Source organism: Eptesicus fuscus, chromosome 4 (assembly GCF_027574615.1).
Source record: "Eptesicus fuscus isolate TK198812 chromosome 4, DD_ASM_mEF_20220401, whole genome shotgun sequence".
Taxonomy (NCBI): Eukaryota; Metazoa; Chordata; class Mammalia; order Chiroptera; family Vespertilionidae; genus Eptesicus; species Eptesicus fuscus.
The window spans coordinates 49,347,890-49,367,387 of NC_072476.1; the positions used below are offsets into that span (position 1 = coordinate 49,347,890).

At 35.8% G+C, this 19,498-nt stretch overlaps 1 protein-coding gene across 6 annotated transcripts in view; it reads left to right on the forward strand.

Moving 5' to 3' along the window:
* The window catches only part of PJA2 (praja ring finger ubiquitin ligase 2), a 145,997-nt gene that overhangs the window by 76,862 nt on the left and 49,637 nt on the right, over positions 1 to 19,498 (forward strand). For 4 of the 6 annotated variants that reach the window (XR_008555838.1, XR_008555837.1, XM_054715015.1 and 1 more), the window contains exon 2: positions 19,223 to 19,340. Coding sequence is in view for 4 of the 6 variants with exons in the window: in XM_054715015.1 (XP_054570990.1) it covers positions 19,310 to 19,340 (31 nt within the window). In the remaining 2 variants the exon portion in view is untranslated. Of the gene's footprint in view, positions 1 to 11,612; positions 11,628 to 11,729; positions 11,801 to 19,222; positions 19,341 to 19,498 lie in introns of those variants that run through there. The other 2 variants (XM_054715016.1, XM_054715014.1) reach the window with 2 other exon arrangements.

Genomic DNA, 19,498 nt, shown 5'->3' on the forward strand with positions numbered 1-19,498 from the left:
TTGCTATGTTGATACTAGAGGCCCGGTGCACGAAATTCATGCACAGGTGCAGTCCCTAGGCCTGGCCTGTGATTGAAGCGTCAGTGTCTGGAGGAGAAGGGCAGGTCCCAGCTGACCTCTGGGCCCGGTGCAGCACCTGGGCCCCCATGCGCCCCCCTCCGCCTGAGTCATGGCACTTGAGTACCCACACAGAGATGTGGTGAGTGTGGCCGGATGCTGCGGGCCAGGGCGGCAGCGTGGATCTCTGGGCCACCCAGCGGCGCCACACGGAAGCTGAGTGGGCCGCGTGCTCTCTCCCGGCCGACTTCGTAGACTGGCTCCTGCGAACCCATGGGGAGCCCGATGAGCCTCTGCGGTCCTGGCAGTTGCGGCCGGCTCACCCGGAAGAGGCCGTGTGGGTGTGGGGTGGGCTCCTCGGGGGCGCCCAGCACTTGAGCGCGGGGGCTTCCCTGGTGCACGAGCCCTGGCATCCCAGGAAAAGGTAGTAGGGGGAGTGAGAGCAAGCTTGGCAGACACCTCGCATTCTCACTGCACCTCTGTCCCCATCACCCCCGCCCCCAGGTAGCTGGCGAGAGGACGCAGCCCCTTCCCGGGTGCCGTGGGAGGTTGTTCGCCGCCACCCACCCCCAGTTCCCCGTCCCAGTCTGGGGCCTGGCCCCAATCGGGTGATCAGGGCCTGCTGGTTGCTGGTCACCGTCTGTGGGGTGATCAGTCGGGGCCAGGCCCCCTACCCAGCTCCCTCAGCACCTGGGAGCCGGGCGGCGGCCCTGCCCCTCTCCCCTGCTGCTGGTCACTGTCTGCAGGGTGATCGGCGGGGCAATTGGGCCCCCGCTTGCACTCACCTTGGCCTGGTGCCGCCTGCTCACCTGTTCCACCATCCCGCCACGGTCTCACTCTTGTTGAGGCCTATCGGGGCCAGCAGTGCCTCCACTGCCACCTGCTGCCAGTGTCGCTGCTGATACCCGCCATGTTCCACACCACCCCCTGGTGGTCAGCACACATCATAGTGAGCAGTCGAACTCTCGGTCAAGGGGACAATTTGCATATTAGGCTTTTATTATATAGGATTTTCTAAGTTCTTATGTGATTTTTGCTTTGATTCATGGGTTATTTAGAATAGAAGCATATTATTTAATTTCCAAGTATTTGATGACTTTACCTATTCTTTCAGTAATTGATTTTTATGTTTAATTTTGTTATTAGCGAGTAATATAGAGTATATAATTTCTTTTAAACGCTTCGAAATGTTTTTTATGGCAGAATATGGTTAGACTTGGTAAATGTTCTATGTGTATTTCCAAATATTGTGGATTGTGTTTTTGAGTGGAGTATTCTGTAAGTTCTATATTCCATGTTAAATGTTAATTTCAATATTTTATATTAAATATGCTATAATTGTCATGTCAAGTTGATTGATGGTGCTTATTAGGTTGCCTATTTCCTTATAGAGATTCTACCCACTTGTTGATCACCATAGGAAAAGTTTGTCTTCAAATATAATTGTATGTTTATTTTTCCTTTTTATTCTAATAGGTTTTGCTTCATGTATTTTGAACCTGTGTTGTTAGGTGTATATATATTTAGGATTGTATGTCTTTTATATAATACTAGAGGCCCAGGGCATGAAATTGTGCACGGGGAGGGTCCCTAGGCCTAGCCTGCATCAGGGCCATCTTCCGCCCACTCGCCAGTCCCCAGTCCCGCCCCACTTCACCCACCCCGGTTCTTGTTCACCATTTGGCGATCGGAGCCTGTGGACCAGGGAGTTGGGGGAGAGGGCCTGAGAGGTAGTCAATGCACCTCATAGCGACTGGTCGAGCAGTCTTTCTGGTTGTTACGTCGTTATGGTCACTGGGCTTTTATTATATAGGATTCCTTTTTATCTCTAGTATTTCTTCAGTCTACTTTATCTGAAATTAATATGCCCACTACACCTTCCTTTTGATTAGTTTTTGCATGATACATCCTTTGAATTTATGCCTTTATATTTAAAGTGGGTTTGCTGTAGACCACTCACTTTTTAAATCCATCCTGACAGTCTGGCTTTTTAGTTTAGTTGTTTACACCATTTATGTTTAATGTAATCATTTATGTAAATCTGCCATCTTACTAACTTTCTATTTAACCCATCTGCTTTATGATCTCTATTTTTGAGCTTATTTTTTCTTTATTTGCTCTTTACTAATATTTATTTTGCTTCTTTAAAAAAGTTATACTTATTTCTCTGTGATTTACATTATGCATCTTTAATTCCAGTCTGTATTCAAACAATGTAATACCACTTTTTTATATAGTGTCAGAGCCCTACAACAGTATATTTTCACTTTTTCTTTCCTACCTTTTGTACTATTATTGTCATACATTTTACTTTCACTTATGCCATAAATTCATGATATCTTGCTATTATGTTTGCTCTAGACCTGCACTGTCCAGTATGTTAGTCACTAGCCAGTGTGACTATCTCTATTGTAGTAGCCATTTTTCAAGTCTGAGTAGCTACGTGTAGCTTTTAGCTTTAACATTGAACTGTGTAAGATATAGAATATTTATGTCTCACAAAGTTCTATCAGACAGTGCTACTGTACACAGTTCTGTTTTGAAGTGACTAAAAATAAGAAAAAATATTTTACATTTACCTTCAATTTAATTATTTTTAGAGTTCTTCAGATCCTTGTAGAATAAGTATCTGTTCTTTTTGCCTGAAGAACTTTATTTCACATTTCTTGCAGTTCAGATCTACTGATAACAAAGTTTATTGGATTGACTTAAAATGCTTTATTTTACCTTTTCTTTTGAAAGATTATTTTGTTTGGTACAGAATTCGTGTTCACAGTGTTTTTCTCATACATAACACTTTAAGGATGACACTATATACTCTTTGACTTGCACTGTTTCTGATAAGTTAGTTGTAATTCTTCTCTCCATTAAATGTTCCCCTTGGTTTTTATAGTAGGTTGAATATGATTTGTCATGTGTGTATATGTTTTCAGTATTTATCCTGATTTTTGTGGTTCACCACTGAGCTTCTTAAATGTATGGTTTGATCTTTGAATCATATTTAGAAAATTCTCAGCATTTTTCTTCTAATATATTTTCTGTACCATTTACTGTTTTCCTGTAGGATTCCAGTGACACACGTGGTACTTCATTTGCTACAGTTCCACAATTCTTGGAGGCTTTGTTTGCTGTCCTCCCACTCCTGCCTGCCCCCCCCCCCCCCTTTGACACACACACACATTCGTACACACACACCACTTTTAGAAAATTACTTTGTATCTCAGTTTGGGTAATTTCTCATGACCTGTTTTGAAGCTCATTTATACTTTCCTTGACTGGTCTTTTTATGAGCCCATAAAATACATTCCTCATCTCTGTTAATGTGTTCTTTATTTCTTGTATTTTCATCTTCATTCTTGAAATCTGTGATCTGTTTCCTAACCCTACTCCAGGAGTAAAGGCCCTTTCTCTTTTACTTATCCCCTAGCCAAAATGGAGGACAGTTTTTGTTGCCCTCCTCCCAGTGGTTTAATGCTCCCCACCGCCAAGGAGTTAGAATTTAGGTAGGGTTTCATTCTTTTCCCACATTGGCAGTCACTTCCTTTCTTCCGCCACTGAAAAATAGCTTCTTTAGTCTCCCAGCTTGTTTCCAATCTTTTTAGCACCCAGTAGGGATCTGTGGATAAGAGCTTGTGAGTGACTGCTAACTTTCTATATATCTGCAATTCTCAGAGATTCGATACTCTTTAACCCACATTTTATCTTTACCTGCAATGTAATTGCCTGACAGAAGGAAAATTAGACACTCCGTAGAGGGAAGTAAATTATCCAGAGCCTCTAGAAAATCACATCCAGCATTCAGGAAAGATGCATTTTTTAATTTCTAGGGGAACTATTAAAAGAATGACACTAGCCCGGCCAGTGTGGCTTAATGGTTGAGCATTGACCTATGGTCATGGGTCAGTTCCCGCTCGGTCAGGGGGCACATACCTGATTTTTGGGCTTGATCCCCAGTGGGAGGCGTGCTAGAGGCAGCCAATCATTGATTCTCTTTCATCATTGATGTTTCTATCTCTCCCTCTCCGTTCCTCTCTGAAATCAATAAAAATATGTTAAAAAGAAAAAAGAATGGCACTAAAAGGTATATCAAATAAGCTAGTAGATGAAATAAAATGGAATCATACCAAAGAAGTCAAGAAAGGAAGATTAAAGGAACAAATAATGGATAAGAAAAATGAAAGTAATAGTAAGATGATACTTAAACTCATCTATATTGGCAATTATGTTAAGTTTAAATAAATTAAATGCTTCAGTGAAAATACAAATATTGTTAGGCTTTATAAATAAGTGAGATCCAACTATATATTCTGTTTATAGAAAAAATACTTTAAATTAAAGACCCAGGATGAAAGTAAAAAGATATATTAAGTATTGTCTGCAAACACCAAAAGAAAGCTTATGTGGCTCTATTAACATTGTACAAAATAGACTTAAGGCAAAAGAAGTATTATAAGTGATGAAGAGGAAAATACAATAAGTGGGTCAGTTCATCCAGATATAAAAATAAAAAACTTGTATTCATCTAGTAATAAAACTTCTAAATGTAGAAGTTAATATAACTAACAGGAAATACAGATATGCATTTATAGTTAGAGATTTTAAATATACATTTAAAGTAACTGATATAACAATTACATGAAAATACTAGTAAGAGAATAGAAAATTTGACATGATTCATTAACTTGGCATAATTGACATTTATAAAAATTGTATCTGACAACTGAAGACTACATATTTTTAAGTGCATGTGGAACATTTGCCAAAATATTCTGGTTCTTAAGAAGTATCAGACTTCAAAGGATTGAAATTATACAGTGCATTTTTTTTTTTTTTTACCACTGTGGAATTAATTACAACTCAGTTACAGAAAAATAACTAGAAAGCTTCCAAATGTTAGATATTAAGCAACACATTTCTAAATTGTCCATGAATCAAAAACAAAGTCATAATGGAAATTAGAAAACATTCTTATTGAAAAACAATAAAATAACCTGTGGAATGCAACTGAAGCAGTGCTTTGAGAGAATGTTATAGTTTTATATGCAAGTAAAGATGAAAGGTTAAAAGTCATTAGTATAAACTTGCATCTTAAAGGAAAAAGCAAACTCAAAGAAAGTAGAAAGAAAGAAATAGTAAATGTCAAAGAAGAAACCAATGAAATAGAAAATATCAACAGTTTTAGAAAACTTTAAAAATAATAAATGTGTAATGAACTGATAAACAAAACAATAGTAGAAAACACAAATTACCGATACCAGGAATACCGTATTTTCCTGCGTATAAGACGACTGGGCGTATAAGATTTTCCTGGGTTAAAAGTCGTCTTATATGCCGGAAAATATGGTATATTGGACTATATTGATGGGATTAGATATAATGGATTAGATATATTGGACTACCGTATTTTCCGGCGTATAAGACGACTTTTTAACCCAGGAAAATCTTATACGCGCAGTCGTCTTATACACCGGAAAATATGGTAAGAAGGGAGGCATCACTACAGAGTCTATAGATATTAAATAGTTAACAAAGGGAAATTATGAACAACTTTATATTAATACATTTGATAACTCCAGTGAAGATCATAATCCTTCAAAAAATTATCAAAACAGATATGTGAAGAAATGCAAAATCTGAGTTGTCTGATGTCTATTAAATAATTTGAATTTATTAAAAACTTTTCCATAGAGAAAACCCCCAGCCCAGATGACTCACTGGTAAATCTTCCAAATATTTAGTAAGGTATAATATCAGTTTTATACAGACTCTTCTGAGAATTAAAAAAAAAAGGAGAATGTTTTCCAGGTATTTTATGATTTTAACATAATCCTGATAGGAAAACCTGACAAGAATATGACCAAAAAAAAAGAAATTATAGGCTAATATTTTTTATGAACATACATATAGAAGTAATTCAGTGATATGAAAAAGGGTAATATATTACAGATTTGTCCCAGGAATGCATGGTTGATTTAATATTTTTAAAATCAATGTGACTTACTACTTTAATAGAATAATGTAGAAGAACCATAGGATCATCTCTGTAGATACAGAGAAATCATTTGACAAAATTCAACATCTGTTTGTGTTAAAAATCCTCATCAAATTAGGAATAGAATGAAACATCCTTAATTTTTAAGAGTATCAACAAAAAATCCACAGCTAACATCATATATAGCGAGTGAAAGTTTTAGCCAAATATTGGAGGAAATGAAGAATTCAGAATCCAGTCCAGTTTATAGGTAGAAAACAACCTCAAAGACAATTAACAGCTCTAGAATCTAATATCCACAAAAGTGTACTGCTGAAATACATTTTTTTCTCTTTATAATCATCCCCATTTCTAGAAAAGGTAACCATAGTGAGATTAATTTGCATGCAATGTTAAGCCTAGTGAAAATAAATTTGGCTTGGCTATTCATGTAAGTGCAGAAAGAATACTGACTGACCATATAGGCTCTTTTAAGTCTGCTTTGTTGGAACTTTTCATAAAGAGTCTCAGATTGGATTTTCAAAAGCTTCTCGGGGATAGGAAGGCAAGCTAAGGACTTGTTCAATTGTGTCCTGTTACAAAGAGAACAGATTTTTATTGAATTTGTGCAAATGCATATATTGTCAGGAAACATAGGAATATTTAATAAGAGTTTCTGAATTCTGGAGGGATCAGGTAGAGAGCAAAAGGTACATTTTTCAACTTCTGTTACAAAGGTACACTTTTTCAAATTCCTCTAAGTTTTTAGATGGTTTAAAAGAGAAGCAAAAGGAGTCCTTAATCTGAAAACAAAACATTAAAGAACTAGCAATGTTTTAAATGGTCATAAAAATTATAATCATCTTTATTGTTTTATTCAGTGCTATGTAATTCTTGTTTTGCTTCATCGTGGGTTAGCAGCTTTATGAATCAATCAGTTTTCCATTAAAAAATTCTTACCCTCCATTCATGGTTATGATTTTAGTTATTGGAAACCTTTACTTTAGAGTAACTTGTCAGGCTCTTTTCCATGAATTTCTTTGAAGATGGGGTGCTTTTGCAGGAACAAATTTGCAAAAGCATCAAAATGAAACAGTAACTGTCTGTAAATGAGAAAATACTTGAAAATGGCCATGGTTAGAGATCTTGTAAGAGTTCACACATACATCTAACACACACTCACACTCAGAAATTATTCAGTTGACTTAGTTATCCATTTAACCAAAGTGACAAAAGATTTCAAAGACAAATACAGAAAGTTACATAGTTGTAAAAGAGTTTTGTTCTTTTAAGAGAAAAGACAGTGATTTTTCTCAGTAATCAGACTTGATAAAAACATTATGAAGGCCAGGAAATATTTTCATAAGACACAGAATCTTTGTTTCCAATGCAGATTACATTGAAAGTTAAATAGAACTACAACCCTTTGTTTTTGTTTTTAATTTCTCATTAATAGCAGGCCAATAATCTAAAAACACATGATCATATCAGTAGACGCAGGAAAAGCATTCAACAAAATCCAACACCCATTTTTGATAAAAACTCTCAGCAAAGTGGGGATAGAGGGAGCATATCTCCACACGATAAAGGCCATATGTGACAAATCCACAGCCAACATCATACTCAATGGGCAAAAACTAAAACAATCTCTCCTAAGAACAGGAATAAGACAGGGATGCCCATTTTCACCACTCCTGTTCGACATAGTACTGGAAGTGCTAGCCACAGTGATCAGACAAGAAGAAGAAATAAAAGGCACCCAAATTGGAAGAAAAGAAGTAAAATGGTCATTATTCGCAGATGACATGATATTGTACATAGAAAACCTCAAAGACTCCATCAAAAAACTACTAGACTTAAAAACAAAACAAAACACCCGTTCTTTCACCAGAGGAAACCAAATTCTAATTTTGCATCAGGATACTTTGGATATTAAAACTTTCCCTTGTCTTTAAGTTTAAATAAATAGATTCTAGTCTTAACATTACTACACATAAAATTCCGTTCTCAAAATTCATTTTCTACAAACTTGCAAGTCTCTATCCATTCAGCTATTGCCCTACCAGTAACAGTAGTTTTACTTTAGGACAAAATTTTCTTTTTTCCTTTACAAAACATAACAAAACATGTCCATATTTTTCCTTATCCAAAAACACATTCTATTTTCTTTTCCTACTTTTCATATACATTTATTTTTCTTTCATCATTATTTCTGGTAGTTTTAATTACATATTAATTAGTTTATTAATTAGATTTTTTTAACCCCTAAGCTAGTGGAAAATAAGTGAGCAATTGTGGGCTGGAAAATTTGTAAATACATTTTATAATTACTAGAAGTATATTCTTCCTCCTAGTAAAAGTCTCATATTGGTACAAAACAGATTTATTCATAGACCCAAATGTCTTCTGTAAAAAAACCTAAAAACCATAAATAGATAAACTTATGTTTAGCATTTAATATTTATCTTGGAAATGCTTTAGATATAAATGAATATCCATTATTTGGTTTAACTTAGTATAAACTTTTATTTGTTTAACCAATGTACTTGCTTTTAATAATTATGCTTGGTTTAGATATTAAAGAACTATTCATCATCTTAAGTTGTTTTTCTTATTGACAAATTTTGAAGATATAGCTGCTTTTATTAAGCCAAGAAATGTAAACTAACCTTTTTTTTTTTATTTTAATCAAAGAGTATCTTAGATCATGTGAACTTAAACATTTGGGCTGCCCAGCCAGTATTGCTTAGTGGTTGAGCACCAACCTATGAATCAGGAGGTTACAGTTCCATTCCCAGTCAGGGCGCATGCCTGGGTTGCAGGCTTGATCTCCAGTAGGGGTGTGCAAGAGGTAGCCCATCAATGATTCTCTCTCAACATTGATGTTTCTCTCTCTCTCTTCTTCTTCCTTCCTCTCTGAAATAATTTTGGTTAATTTCTATAATTCTGAGAGAATAGTGTGTATGTATACACACACACACACACACACACACACACACACACACACACACAGTCACACACTCACACTCTTAGTTTTTTAAAGACAAACCGAACTTTTTACAAATTCATTTTGGCAATACCATTGCCAAAATGGCAATACAATTTAGAGATAGCAAAATATTATCTATAACATACAGACATAAACATATAGGAAGACATAACAAGAGATCTTAGAGTTTTGTTTAAAATGTTTATCCATGTATCATGTATAAAACTCGAAAGTAGGGGGATACCGATTATGTTTCTGGCAGATGAACTAAGTTAAGGTTACTTGCTCAGATGGCCGTTGTTTTACTGAAGACTTTTTATTTGCATACTGTGAGGATCCTTTAGAACTGTTTTTAGTTTGATTAGAAGCTTTTATTCAAAGAATGCATTTCATTGTTTCATTGTGGTTTGGAATCCTCTCTTTTAAGGATGCTCCTTAAGGTGGACCTATCTAAGTTAAAGGTTCTCCAGAGTGGCCACTACAATTTCAAAAGTTCACTCATTTTCCAAAAGGCACAAGATTCTGGTCCATCGACCAGATAGAACTCATCTTTGCCTTTAGATAAGTCAGAGAGTTCAAAACACAAAGAGAAGGGAGTTTGGAATCAAGAGAGACTTAGTCTCAAACTCCAGTATTGGTGAGAAAGCAGTGAGCTTAGTGGCGTCTGTGGGTTACCAGCACCTGTTTGCTTATCTGATACCTTGGAGTCACTGGAGGACTTTGGATCCCACTTCTGATGCCATGCACTGTCAAAAGTTCAGAAATAACAGAAGTAAAACCAATGAATCACTGAAGTAGTAGTAATCAGTAAAAGTTTATTATATACACACCAAAAAGAAATTTGTAAACCAGGAGCATTCAAACCAAAACATGGATTTAGGCTCGGGGTATATTGTTACAAAGCAGGTTATGTAGTGAGAATGTTATTGGTTACAATACAGATGCTCCTTGACTTATGATTAGATTACATCCTGATAAATCCACCATAAGTTCAAAATAACATAAGTGGAAAATGCATTTAATACACCTAGCCTACCAAACATCATTGCTTAACCTAGCCTATCTTAAATGTGCTCAGAACACTTCCATTAGCTTACAGTTATGCAAAATCGTCTAACAAAGCCTATTGTTGAATATATCATGTCATTTATTGAATGCAGTATCCCCAAGAAATGCAACAGAGTTCATTGTAAAATATTGGTTGTTGACCCTGGTGATCATGTGTCCGACTGGGAACTGCCCAGCATCACAAGAGAGTATCATATAGCTAGCCTCGGAAAGGATCAAAATTTGAAGTGAAGTTTCTACTGAGTTCATATTGCTTTCACCCCATCATAAAGTTGATAAATTGTAAGTCAAAGCATTGTAAGTCAGGGCTATCATAAGCAAAAAATGACCCAGGTCAATTTAGCCTGATAAAACAAGCTAAATTAAGCTTTGTTAGTATGACTACACTGGTTTTGTCTGTTCAGGGAATATTCAAGTCTGATCTCTATTTTTTATTTTAACACAACCAAAATAATGTGAAATAAAATTAGAAAAGTACATTTAGAATAGCATCAAAATATGTAAGATACCTAAAAATAAATCTAATGAAACTTGGGCAGAATTTTTTACACTGAAAATTACAAAGCAGTGCTAAGAGACATTTAAAAATACTTAAATAAATGGAGAAATATTCCATCTTTATGTAGTAGGAAACTCAGTATTGCTAAAATATCAATTTCCCCCAAATTGAGCTATAGTGTCAGTAGAAATCCCAGAATTTTTTATTGGTTAAATGGATTCCGAAGTTTATATCAAAATGTAAATGTCTCAGATGTCAAGACTTGTTATGAAGTAATATTAATTAAGACATTGTGTATTAGAACATCCGTTTTCAACCTGTGTGCAGTGGCACACTGATGTGCCACAATAATTTTTAAAACATGCAATAACCGTAGTCAGGGGCATTGACCTCTTCCTATAGACCTCACATATCTAGTTTCTTGGTTTATGACAAAAGCTTCACTGAAGTTAAGAGAAAGCATTTATTTTTAATTAACTATTAGGTAAACTGGATATCTGTATAAAAAAGAACATATATTTAAAAGTTCATTTGAGTTAGAGAATATATCTAGATGTATAAGCTAAAATTATCCAGCTTCTAGAAGAAAATCAAAGAGAATATCTTGACTTTGGAGTAGGCAAAAATTTGTTAGAGCACAAAATTAATAAGTTAGAATACATAATATTAAGAATTTATATTCATCAATACACCATTGAGAAAGAGAAAAAGCAAGCAATATACCGGTACTGCAAGAATTTATTCATAATAAATAAATCTTGTGAAGGACTTGTATAAGTAACTATTACAAATCAAAAAGGAAAAGGTACAAACAACCCAATTTTTAAAATATGCAAAAAGTGAGCATATTTTAAAGGAAGATATCACAAAGGAAGATGTCTAAGAGGCCAATATGCATAGGTAAAGGTGCTCTACATTATTACTTATCAGGGAAATGTCACAATGCAGAACCATCACACCCCTACCAGAATGGCCCAAATTAGAGACTGACAATACAAGTGTTGCCAAGGATGTGAAACAACTGGTGCTCTTCTATTTTGCTGGTGGGAATGTAAATTGTTTCAGCCATTTTGGAAAACTAGCAGTAGCTGTTATAGCTAAACATAGCTCTATACTGTGAGTCCAGATTGTATGTACCCAGAAAGGTAAAACATAAAAACCATCTACAAGGATGTATCTGTAGCAGTGAACCTCAGAAATACTTTGTTGAGCAAAAGTAGGTAGACACAAATGAATTTATACTGTATGATTCCACTTATATGAAGTTTAAAATAGAAAAAAATAATTTGGGGTAATAGAAGACAGGAAAGTGGTTGCCTCTGCGTTGGTAGGAGTTAATTACTTAGAAGGGGCAAATGAAAATCTTCTGAAGTGATAGTAGTGTTTAATATCTTGAACTAGGTGGTATTCATATGTATATGTGTGTAAAAATTAATTGAACTACAATGTGTGCTTAAGAGTTTTGTACTTCATTGTTGTAAACAACTAATTCTTCAACAAATGAGTGCAAAGAAAAGGAAGTATTTTAAAAGTTTTACCATGAAAATTTCCAAACAAATTTCTAGAGTACAAAAACTCCGAATACACATCATCTTGTTTCAACATTATGCCTTTTTTTTTATCTCCCAATCCCCTCCACACTCATATATGCCTTTTTTTATAGTTAGCACACATTTAACTATCTCAATATCAGATATTTAATTTATTCTGAGCACATTTTTTTACTTTTACTATTAAATGTAATTGCAACATTGAATTTTTCTATACCTTTGTTTTTTGTTTTCCTGGCTTAGTTGTGGAAGTAAATCTCTGCTGCTGCTTTATTCTGCACTAATTTGACTCTCAAAGGAGGGTGGGCCCTTTTTATTTGTGCTACATCTGAATTGGATATTTTTTTTATCTAAATGAAAGAGAAATTTGAGGATATTCTTCATCTTCTTTTTTTTAATGGATTGGGACTTTATTTTTTATCTCAATTATTTTTAACTACCCTTAAATTTTTTTTCTTCCCTAGCCAATTTTATCTCCATTAAACCATAGAAAATGTTCATTGTTTTATAGTGTGTTGGTTATATGCTCATTCAATTCTTTCTTTACAGATTTATCTCTGTAGGTAGATTTTTTAAAGCAGTATTTTATAACATTTTTAAACAGCATAACTTAAAAACATTTGGTGAGATAAAACCTTCACCATAACAAATTGGAAATACATTTTTTGGATATTTTTGTATAAACTTTGGGGATTATCCAAATATCTGTTCCTGATTACATGTATTTTATGTTTCACATATGTTTTTAATGTAATTTTCGCTATATCAATGCTGAGTTTATTGTTCCTCTTTTATAATAGTTTACGAAAGTTTTCAGAGAAGAATAGTATTTAAGCAAGGTTAGCTTTTTATCAGAATACCTCTGGGTGTTACCAGAGATAGCAAACCCATTTCATCTCAGAAGGTTAACATTTGTACTTTAAATTTTCTCTCTCTGATTTAATTATAATTTTTACAGTTGTCTGACTGAAGAATTTGGTAGTCATATTCTGTAACTTTTCTTGTGTAGCAGTCTATAACTTAAAAATCTAGTGATTGATATTTTCTGTAATTAATTTTAGTAATGTGCCCAGTTGTTTATAGTTACGTGTAGGAATATTATCACTTCAGCCCTTATTATATATCTACTAATTACATCTACTTGATTATTTTGTAGTTGTGTATATGTACAAGCAACCACTTGTGCTTGTGGCTAGAAGATATGAAAAGTCTAGAGGTAGATTAAAAACTATGTAAAAGTGAGAAGAATTTAAGTACAAGCTTAAATTGTTATTCAAAATAGATGCTTTATTAATCTCTTGGAATATTTACTTTGCCTTAGCAACTGAAAATAGAGAGATGAAATAATGTTTGTAGGTTAAGTTGAAGTATAATTGGTTCCAAAAAAAATATATGAAAGTTTTCTAGTAGCATTTGTCATTGTTACAAACTCATTTTGTCATGAAGTTTATGTTTCTGAATTTATAGCTCAAATATAATAATTATCAAAATTTTGTGACAAAAGAATTCTTTTACTAAAAGGAAATGTAGGCTAGATAATCATTGAAGTTTGTTTTAAAAGGAATTTTGAGAAACATTTTTAGGATATTTCGAGACATGTAAAGCTAAATATTGGAGAATATAATGGGCTTATGAGAGTAATCAAGACTTTCCCTTTTAAATAGAAGGATCAAATTGTATTGTTTCTCAACTAACTTACTTATTTCTAGAAAAGACCTTTTTAAAATTGTTTTACTTGTTTGGGTACCTGAAACCTATATAATTTTATTAGCCAATGTCACCCCATTAAATTCAATAACAATTTTTTAAAATTATGCATTCATATGATTCTAGAAAAGATACTTTAAAGGTGAGTTATTTCTAGTCAATTTACTGAATTGGAAAAATATTTGCAACTCAGTGGTATGTGGTAAGGGTTTAATATCCAAAATGTATAAAGAATTTTATAACCCAATATAACAAAAAAAAAATCAGATTTGAAAGTGGGCAGAGGATATGACTAGACATCTTTTCAAAGAAGACATACAGATGGTCAACAGGTACATGAAAAGATGCTCAACATTACTAAACGTCAGGGAAATGCAAATGAAAGTACAATGAGATATCAACTCACACCTGTTAGAATGGTTATTATGAAATAGACAAGAAGTAACAAGTGTTGGGGAGGATGTGGAGAAAAGAGAACCCTTGTGTACTATTGGTAGAAATGTAAATTGGTACAGCCACTATAGGAAATATTATGTAGGTTCCTCAGAAAATTGGGAAGATAATTACCATATGACCCAGCAATTAGAATTTGGGGTATTTATCTGTAGAAAACAAAAACATTTAACTTGAAAAGACCCACTATGTTCATTGCTGGAAACAACCTATGTGTCCATCAATGGATGAATGGATAAAGATGATGATGTATAAAGTTAAGGAATCCCAAAGGGTTGCTGGCATCCAACCAGAAGTACAGAAGGATTCTTCCCTAGAGTCTTTGGGGAGAGCACTGCCCTACCGACATCTTGATTTTGGATTTTTAGTCTCCAGAACTATGAGAAAATAAATTATTTTAAACTGCCCTTCCTCCCTCCAATAAGATCTTCTTCAGGGGAAAAAAAAAAGTGATTTTACATACACACACACACACACAAAATGGGTGAAGGGGTTCAAAAGGCACTAACTTTCAGTTATAAATTAAGTCCTAGGGATATAATATACAGCATGGTAGTTAATAATACTTTATTGCATATTTGAAAGTTGCTGAGAAAATAGGTCTTAAAACTTCTTATCACAGGAAAAAAATGTGTAACTCTATGGTGATGGGAATGAACTAGACTTAATTGTGATTCTTTTGCAATATATAAAAATATTGAATCATTATGTTGAATGCTTGAAACTAATATAATGTTATATGTCCATTATACCTCACCTTTTTTTAAAAAAAAGAGAGAATTATTTCTGGCTCCCAGCAAATGGGCCCCTTTCAGTTGAAACTATCTCTCTCTGTGTAAAGCTTCATTTGAATCAGTTAGATTTAAATTCTAAAAGTAAGTGTCCCTGATTCAGTAGTTATTTAATGAGTGTCTACTAGGTAATAGGTGGAGTATAAGTGCTAAGCAGTTCTGACAGTCCCAACAAGCAACAGACCAGTATAATTCCTTTTCTTTTTTTTTAATATATTTTTATTGATTTCAGAGAGGAAGGGAGAGTGAGAGAGCTAGAAACATCAATGATGAGAGAATCATTGATTGGATTGGCTGTCTCCTGCATGGCATCTACTGGCAATCGAGCCCGCAACCTGGGCCTGTGCCCTTGACTGGAATCAAACCAGGGACCCTTCAGTCCACAGGCCAATGCTCTATCCACTGAGCCAAACCAGCTAGGGTTGGTGTAATTCCTTTTGATGCTGTCAACCACAACATGGCACTTTGCATGCTGAGACTAGAGCTTTTAAAGTGAGAAATATACTTTCATGAGATGGTATTAGAAAATCTTGTTCTAGTAATAGGTGGAACTATAGGAAAATCCAGTGTCTAAGAACATGTAATTTTCATTATTTGTATTTATTATCTGTTGCAAGATAATGCATTAAGCTGCAATAGACTTAACGGCTCAGAACATTTATTATCTCATAGTGGGTGTATCAGAAATTCAGGAGCAACCTGGCTGGGTGATTTTGTCTCAAGGTCTTTCATAAGGTTTCACTCAAGATTTAGACCAGGAGTACAGTCAGCTGAAGACTTGATTGTGGCTGAAGCAACTGCTTCCTAGCTGGTTCAGTAGCATGGCTATTGCCAGAGGACCTCAATTCCTCAAGAATTGCCAGTTACTCCTCATATGGACCTTTCCATAGAACTACTTGAGTTATCTCATGATGTAGCAGCTGTTTTCCCTCAGAGAAAGAGAGCCAAGGGAGAGAAAACGGAGGAAGCCACAATGCCTTTTGTGCCCTAATTTTTTAGATCCTGAACTGTCACTTCTATCACATTATCTTCATTAGAAACAAGTTACTAAGTACAGATCACAGTTTAAGGGGAGCAAATTAGGCTCTGCTTTTTTGAAGGGTGAAATATTAAAGAATTTGTGGGTATGTTTTAAAACCACCACATTATTCTAATAGAGGTTTGGTGATGCTTTTGGGGATCAGGAATATTTTGTTCATTGTTGTATCCTCAGCACTGCAAATAGTGCCCTGAAACATGTCAGAATAAAGCCTTATTCCAAAGAAAAGGCTTTAGGTAAAATACTCATGAACTTAAGTCCATAATTACCCTTTAAGATTGCCATTAATTGTACTGTAAATGTATAAAGATTCTAGTAAAGATTTTTTTCTTATTGAAACAATATTTAGAGCTTTTATTTTTGCCATTATGATTTTTTAGATATATTTTCACCCTTTATCTATTGCTAACAGTCTCACTCAGTTCAGATAGAGCAGCAGTCGCCAACCTTTAGGACCTCACAGACAACCAGTGGTCCATGGACCACTGGTTGGCGACCGCTGAGATAGAGGATTACAATTTGTTGCTAAATTTATAATTTACTAAGAGGCCCAGTGCACGGATTCATGCATGGGTAGGGTCCCTCAGCCTGGCCTGCGCCCTCTCACAACCTGGTACCCCTCAGGGAATGTTGTACTGCCGGCCTGCAGGGATCAGGCCGAAAACGGCAGTCTGACATCCCTGGAGGGGTGTAGCAGTACGGAAGCAGCAGGCGGCCTGGGAGGAACCCGAGCTGGGGCAGGGCACCTTGCAGCTCCCACTCCGCACTGTGCTGGCCGCCGCTGCCTGCTGCCCACTGCCCACTGCCGCCACTGCTTGCTGCCACCGCAGTTGTGCTCGCCAGCCATGAGCCCGGCTTCTGGCTGAGTGGCACTCCCTCTGTGGGAGCACACTGACCACCAGGGGCAGCTCCTGCATTGAGTTTCTGCCCCCTGGTGGTCAGTGCATGTCATAGTGACCAGTCATTCTGGTCAACCGGTCATAACAGTTGCTTAGGGCTTTTAATATATATATATATATAGATATGGGGAAAATGTATGTGTATACTCTATGTATGTTAATAGATATTCATGGCTAGACAGATAACATACAGTGAAATTCATTTACAGATCTATTGTCTTCTAATAAATGTGAGTTGGTGATAGGAAGTTAGCAATAGCTCAAATGTTTAAATCAGGTGTTTAAATAAAAAATTAAGTCCTTATCAAACTTTGAGAAGAGCACAGATTGAAATAGTAAATAAGTGTATTAATTTCAAAACTGCAGAAGGTCTTTTTATATTCTTACATGGTAAACTTTGTTTTTTCTAATTTAGACTAGGTTCCTATTTGGGATTAAAATATCTGAATGATCAGTTGACTAATGTAAAGCATAAGTATATCATTATTTACACACATTAATTTTTTATTTTATTTTATTGATTTTTACAGGGAGGAAGGGAGAGGGATAGAGAGCTAGAAACATCGATGAGGGAGAAACATCGACCAGCTGCCTCCTGCACATCCCCAGTAGGGGATGTGCCCGCAACCAAGGTACATGCCCTTAACCGGAATCGAACCTGGGACCTTCCAGTCCGAAGGCCGACGCTCTATCCACTGAGCCAAACCGGTTTCGGCTACACACATTAATTTTTAATTGTCATAAGCCATTATACAGTACTTATCATACATTATACATTGTATACTAGTACATTATACATTAATTACCTAAGGCTAAGTTTGTATTTTAGGTTTAACTTTTTTAATAAACCAGGGCTAAAAGATCAATATAGTGCTTGATGGAGAAGCAAAGATAACATAGTGTACTCGAGTCCCAAATAATTTGGTCACATACCCCAGTCAGCACTTCTCCAAATATATTTGCTTATTATAAATTGTGTGTGTTGTTATTATTGTCAATCTTAAGGATGAAATATACTTACAGCAAGATTTTTCAAGAGGAGATGTAAAACTGTTTTCAAATGGCCATCTTATAGTTATACTAGTGGCCCAGTGCACATTGAAAGGGAATTAATTAGAAGAAGTATTTTAATATCGCTATTTACCCTTTCTCTGTAATGGAAGTGTCAAGCAAATTCACCATCGACAATGATAGATTGAAACACATGTGCGATTGGCGCCAGCAAGAGCTTTATATGTATCGCGCATGCGCAAGTCAACTTAGCCTTTCGTGTATATATAGAATAAACTTGCTTAAATAGACCTGCTTCCTGATTTAGGTAAACTTTTTCCAGCCCAGTGAAGCACCCCAACTTCTCTTTTGGGTAATTGTCAGCAACACAGCAGTAAATAGCAATATGAAGCACATTATTATTGTAGATCACGCAGGGAGAACAAAGGGTAAAATATTTCACTGCAGCAGTGTTTGACTATATTCTATGCAGTGAGAAAACCTGAAGTCATTTTCAAGGTCCACCATTTCTTACTTCTTTTCAGTTGGGTCAAGTTTCTAAACTTTATAAATCTCCGTTTTCCGGCTAATGAAAAGAAAATAGGATCCATCGAGTTTCCTATCTACCTACTGCAGGACTTCTGTGAGGATCAAATGAGATGAGGCATGGGAAAACGCTTCACAGACATTTGGTTAAAGTGTAAAATGTTTGGATGCTAGTTGCTAGGGAGAGGAAGCCGGGCATTGCTATGAGACATCATTACCCGGATTCCACAGCAACCGTTTCTGGGCTGGGCTGGGCTGGGCTGTGGGCTGCATTTTGCACCACGGAGTCTCGGCAAGGTTGGCTGCGATTTGGTAGGCCTTTGCTCCGGGGTGGTGGCAGAGTCTATGTCCCACTTGGGGAAGCCGAGAGTTGCTTTGTCGGTGCTAGGTCCACGGTGCCATTTCTTTGTAAATGGCCAGTGCGCATTACCGCAGCTCCTGCATTCAGCATCTGCCCCCTGGTGGTCAGTGCGCATCATATCGACCAGTCGGACTTTCGGAGGGACGCTTAGCATATTAGCCTTTTATATATCTAGATGAGGTTTTTTGATTAACTTGTCTAATCAGATTAATTTTTTTTTGGTTATATGGCTAACACATATTGTTATATGGTTAGTTTTGTGCTTGTATTGTTATTTTGTTTAATATATTGTTTCTTTGTAGGAATCTTCTGCAGCTTATTAATTGTGTGAGTAAAAACTAAGTCACATCCAAAATTCCGTTGAACTGGGCACACAAAAACTTCCATATATGTCACAGTTTACTGAAAAAGAGCCAGCAGGTAAGCAGGGTGTCTCTGTCAATTTCTCTACATTGAGGACTTATATTTTTCCCTCCAGATACCTCAGTGTCATACATGACATGTGATTATGGTCCTACTTAAGGCCAGTTTTCCTCCATATGTTAAATATTTATAAAGCTGCATTTCTAATTTTTTAT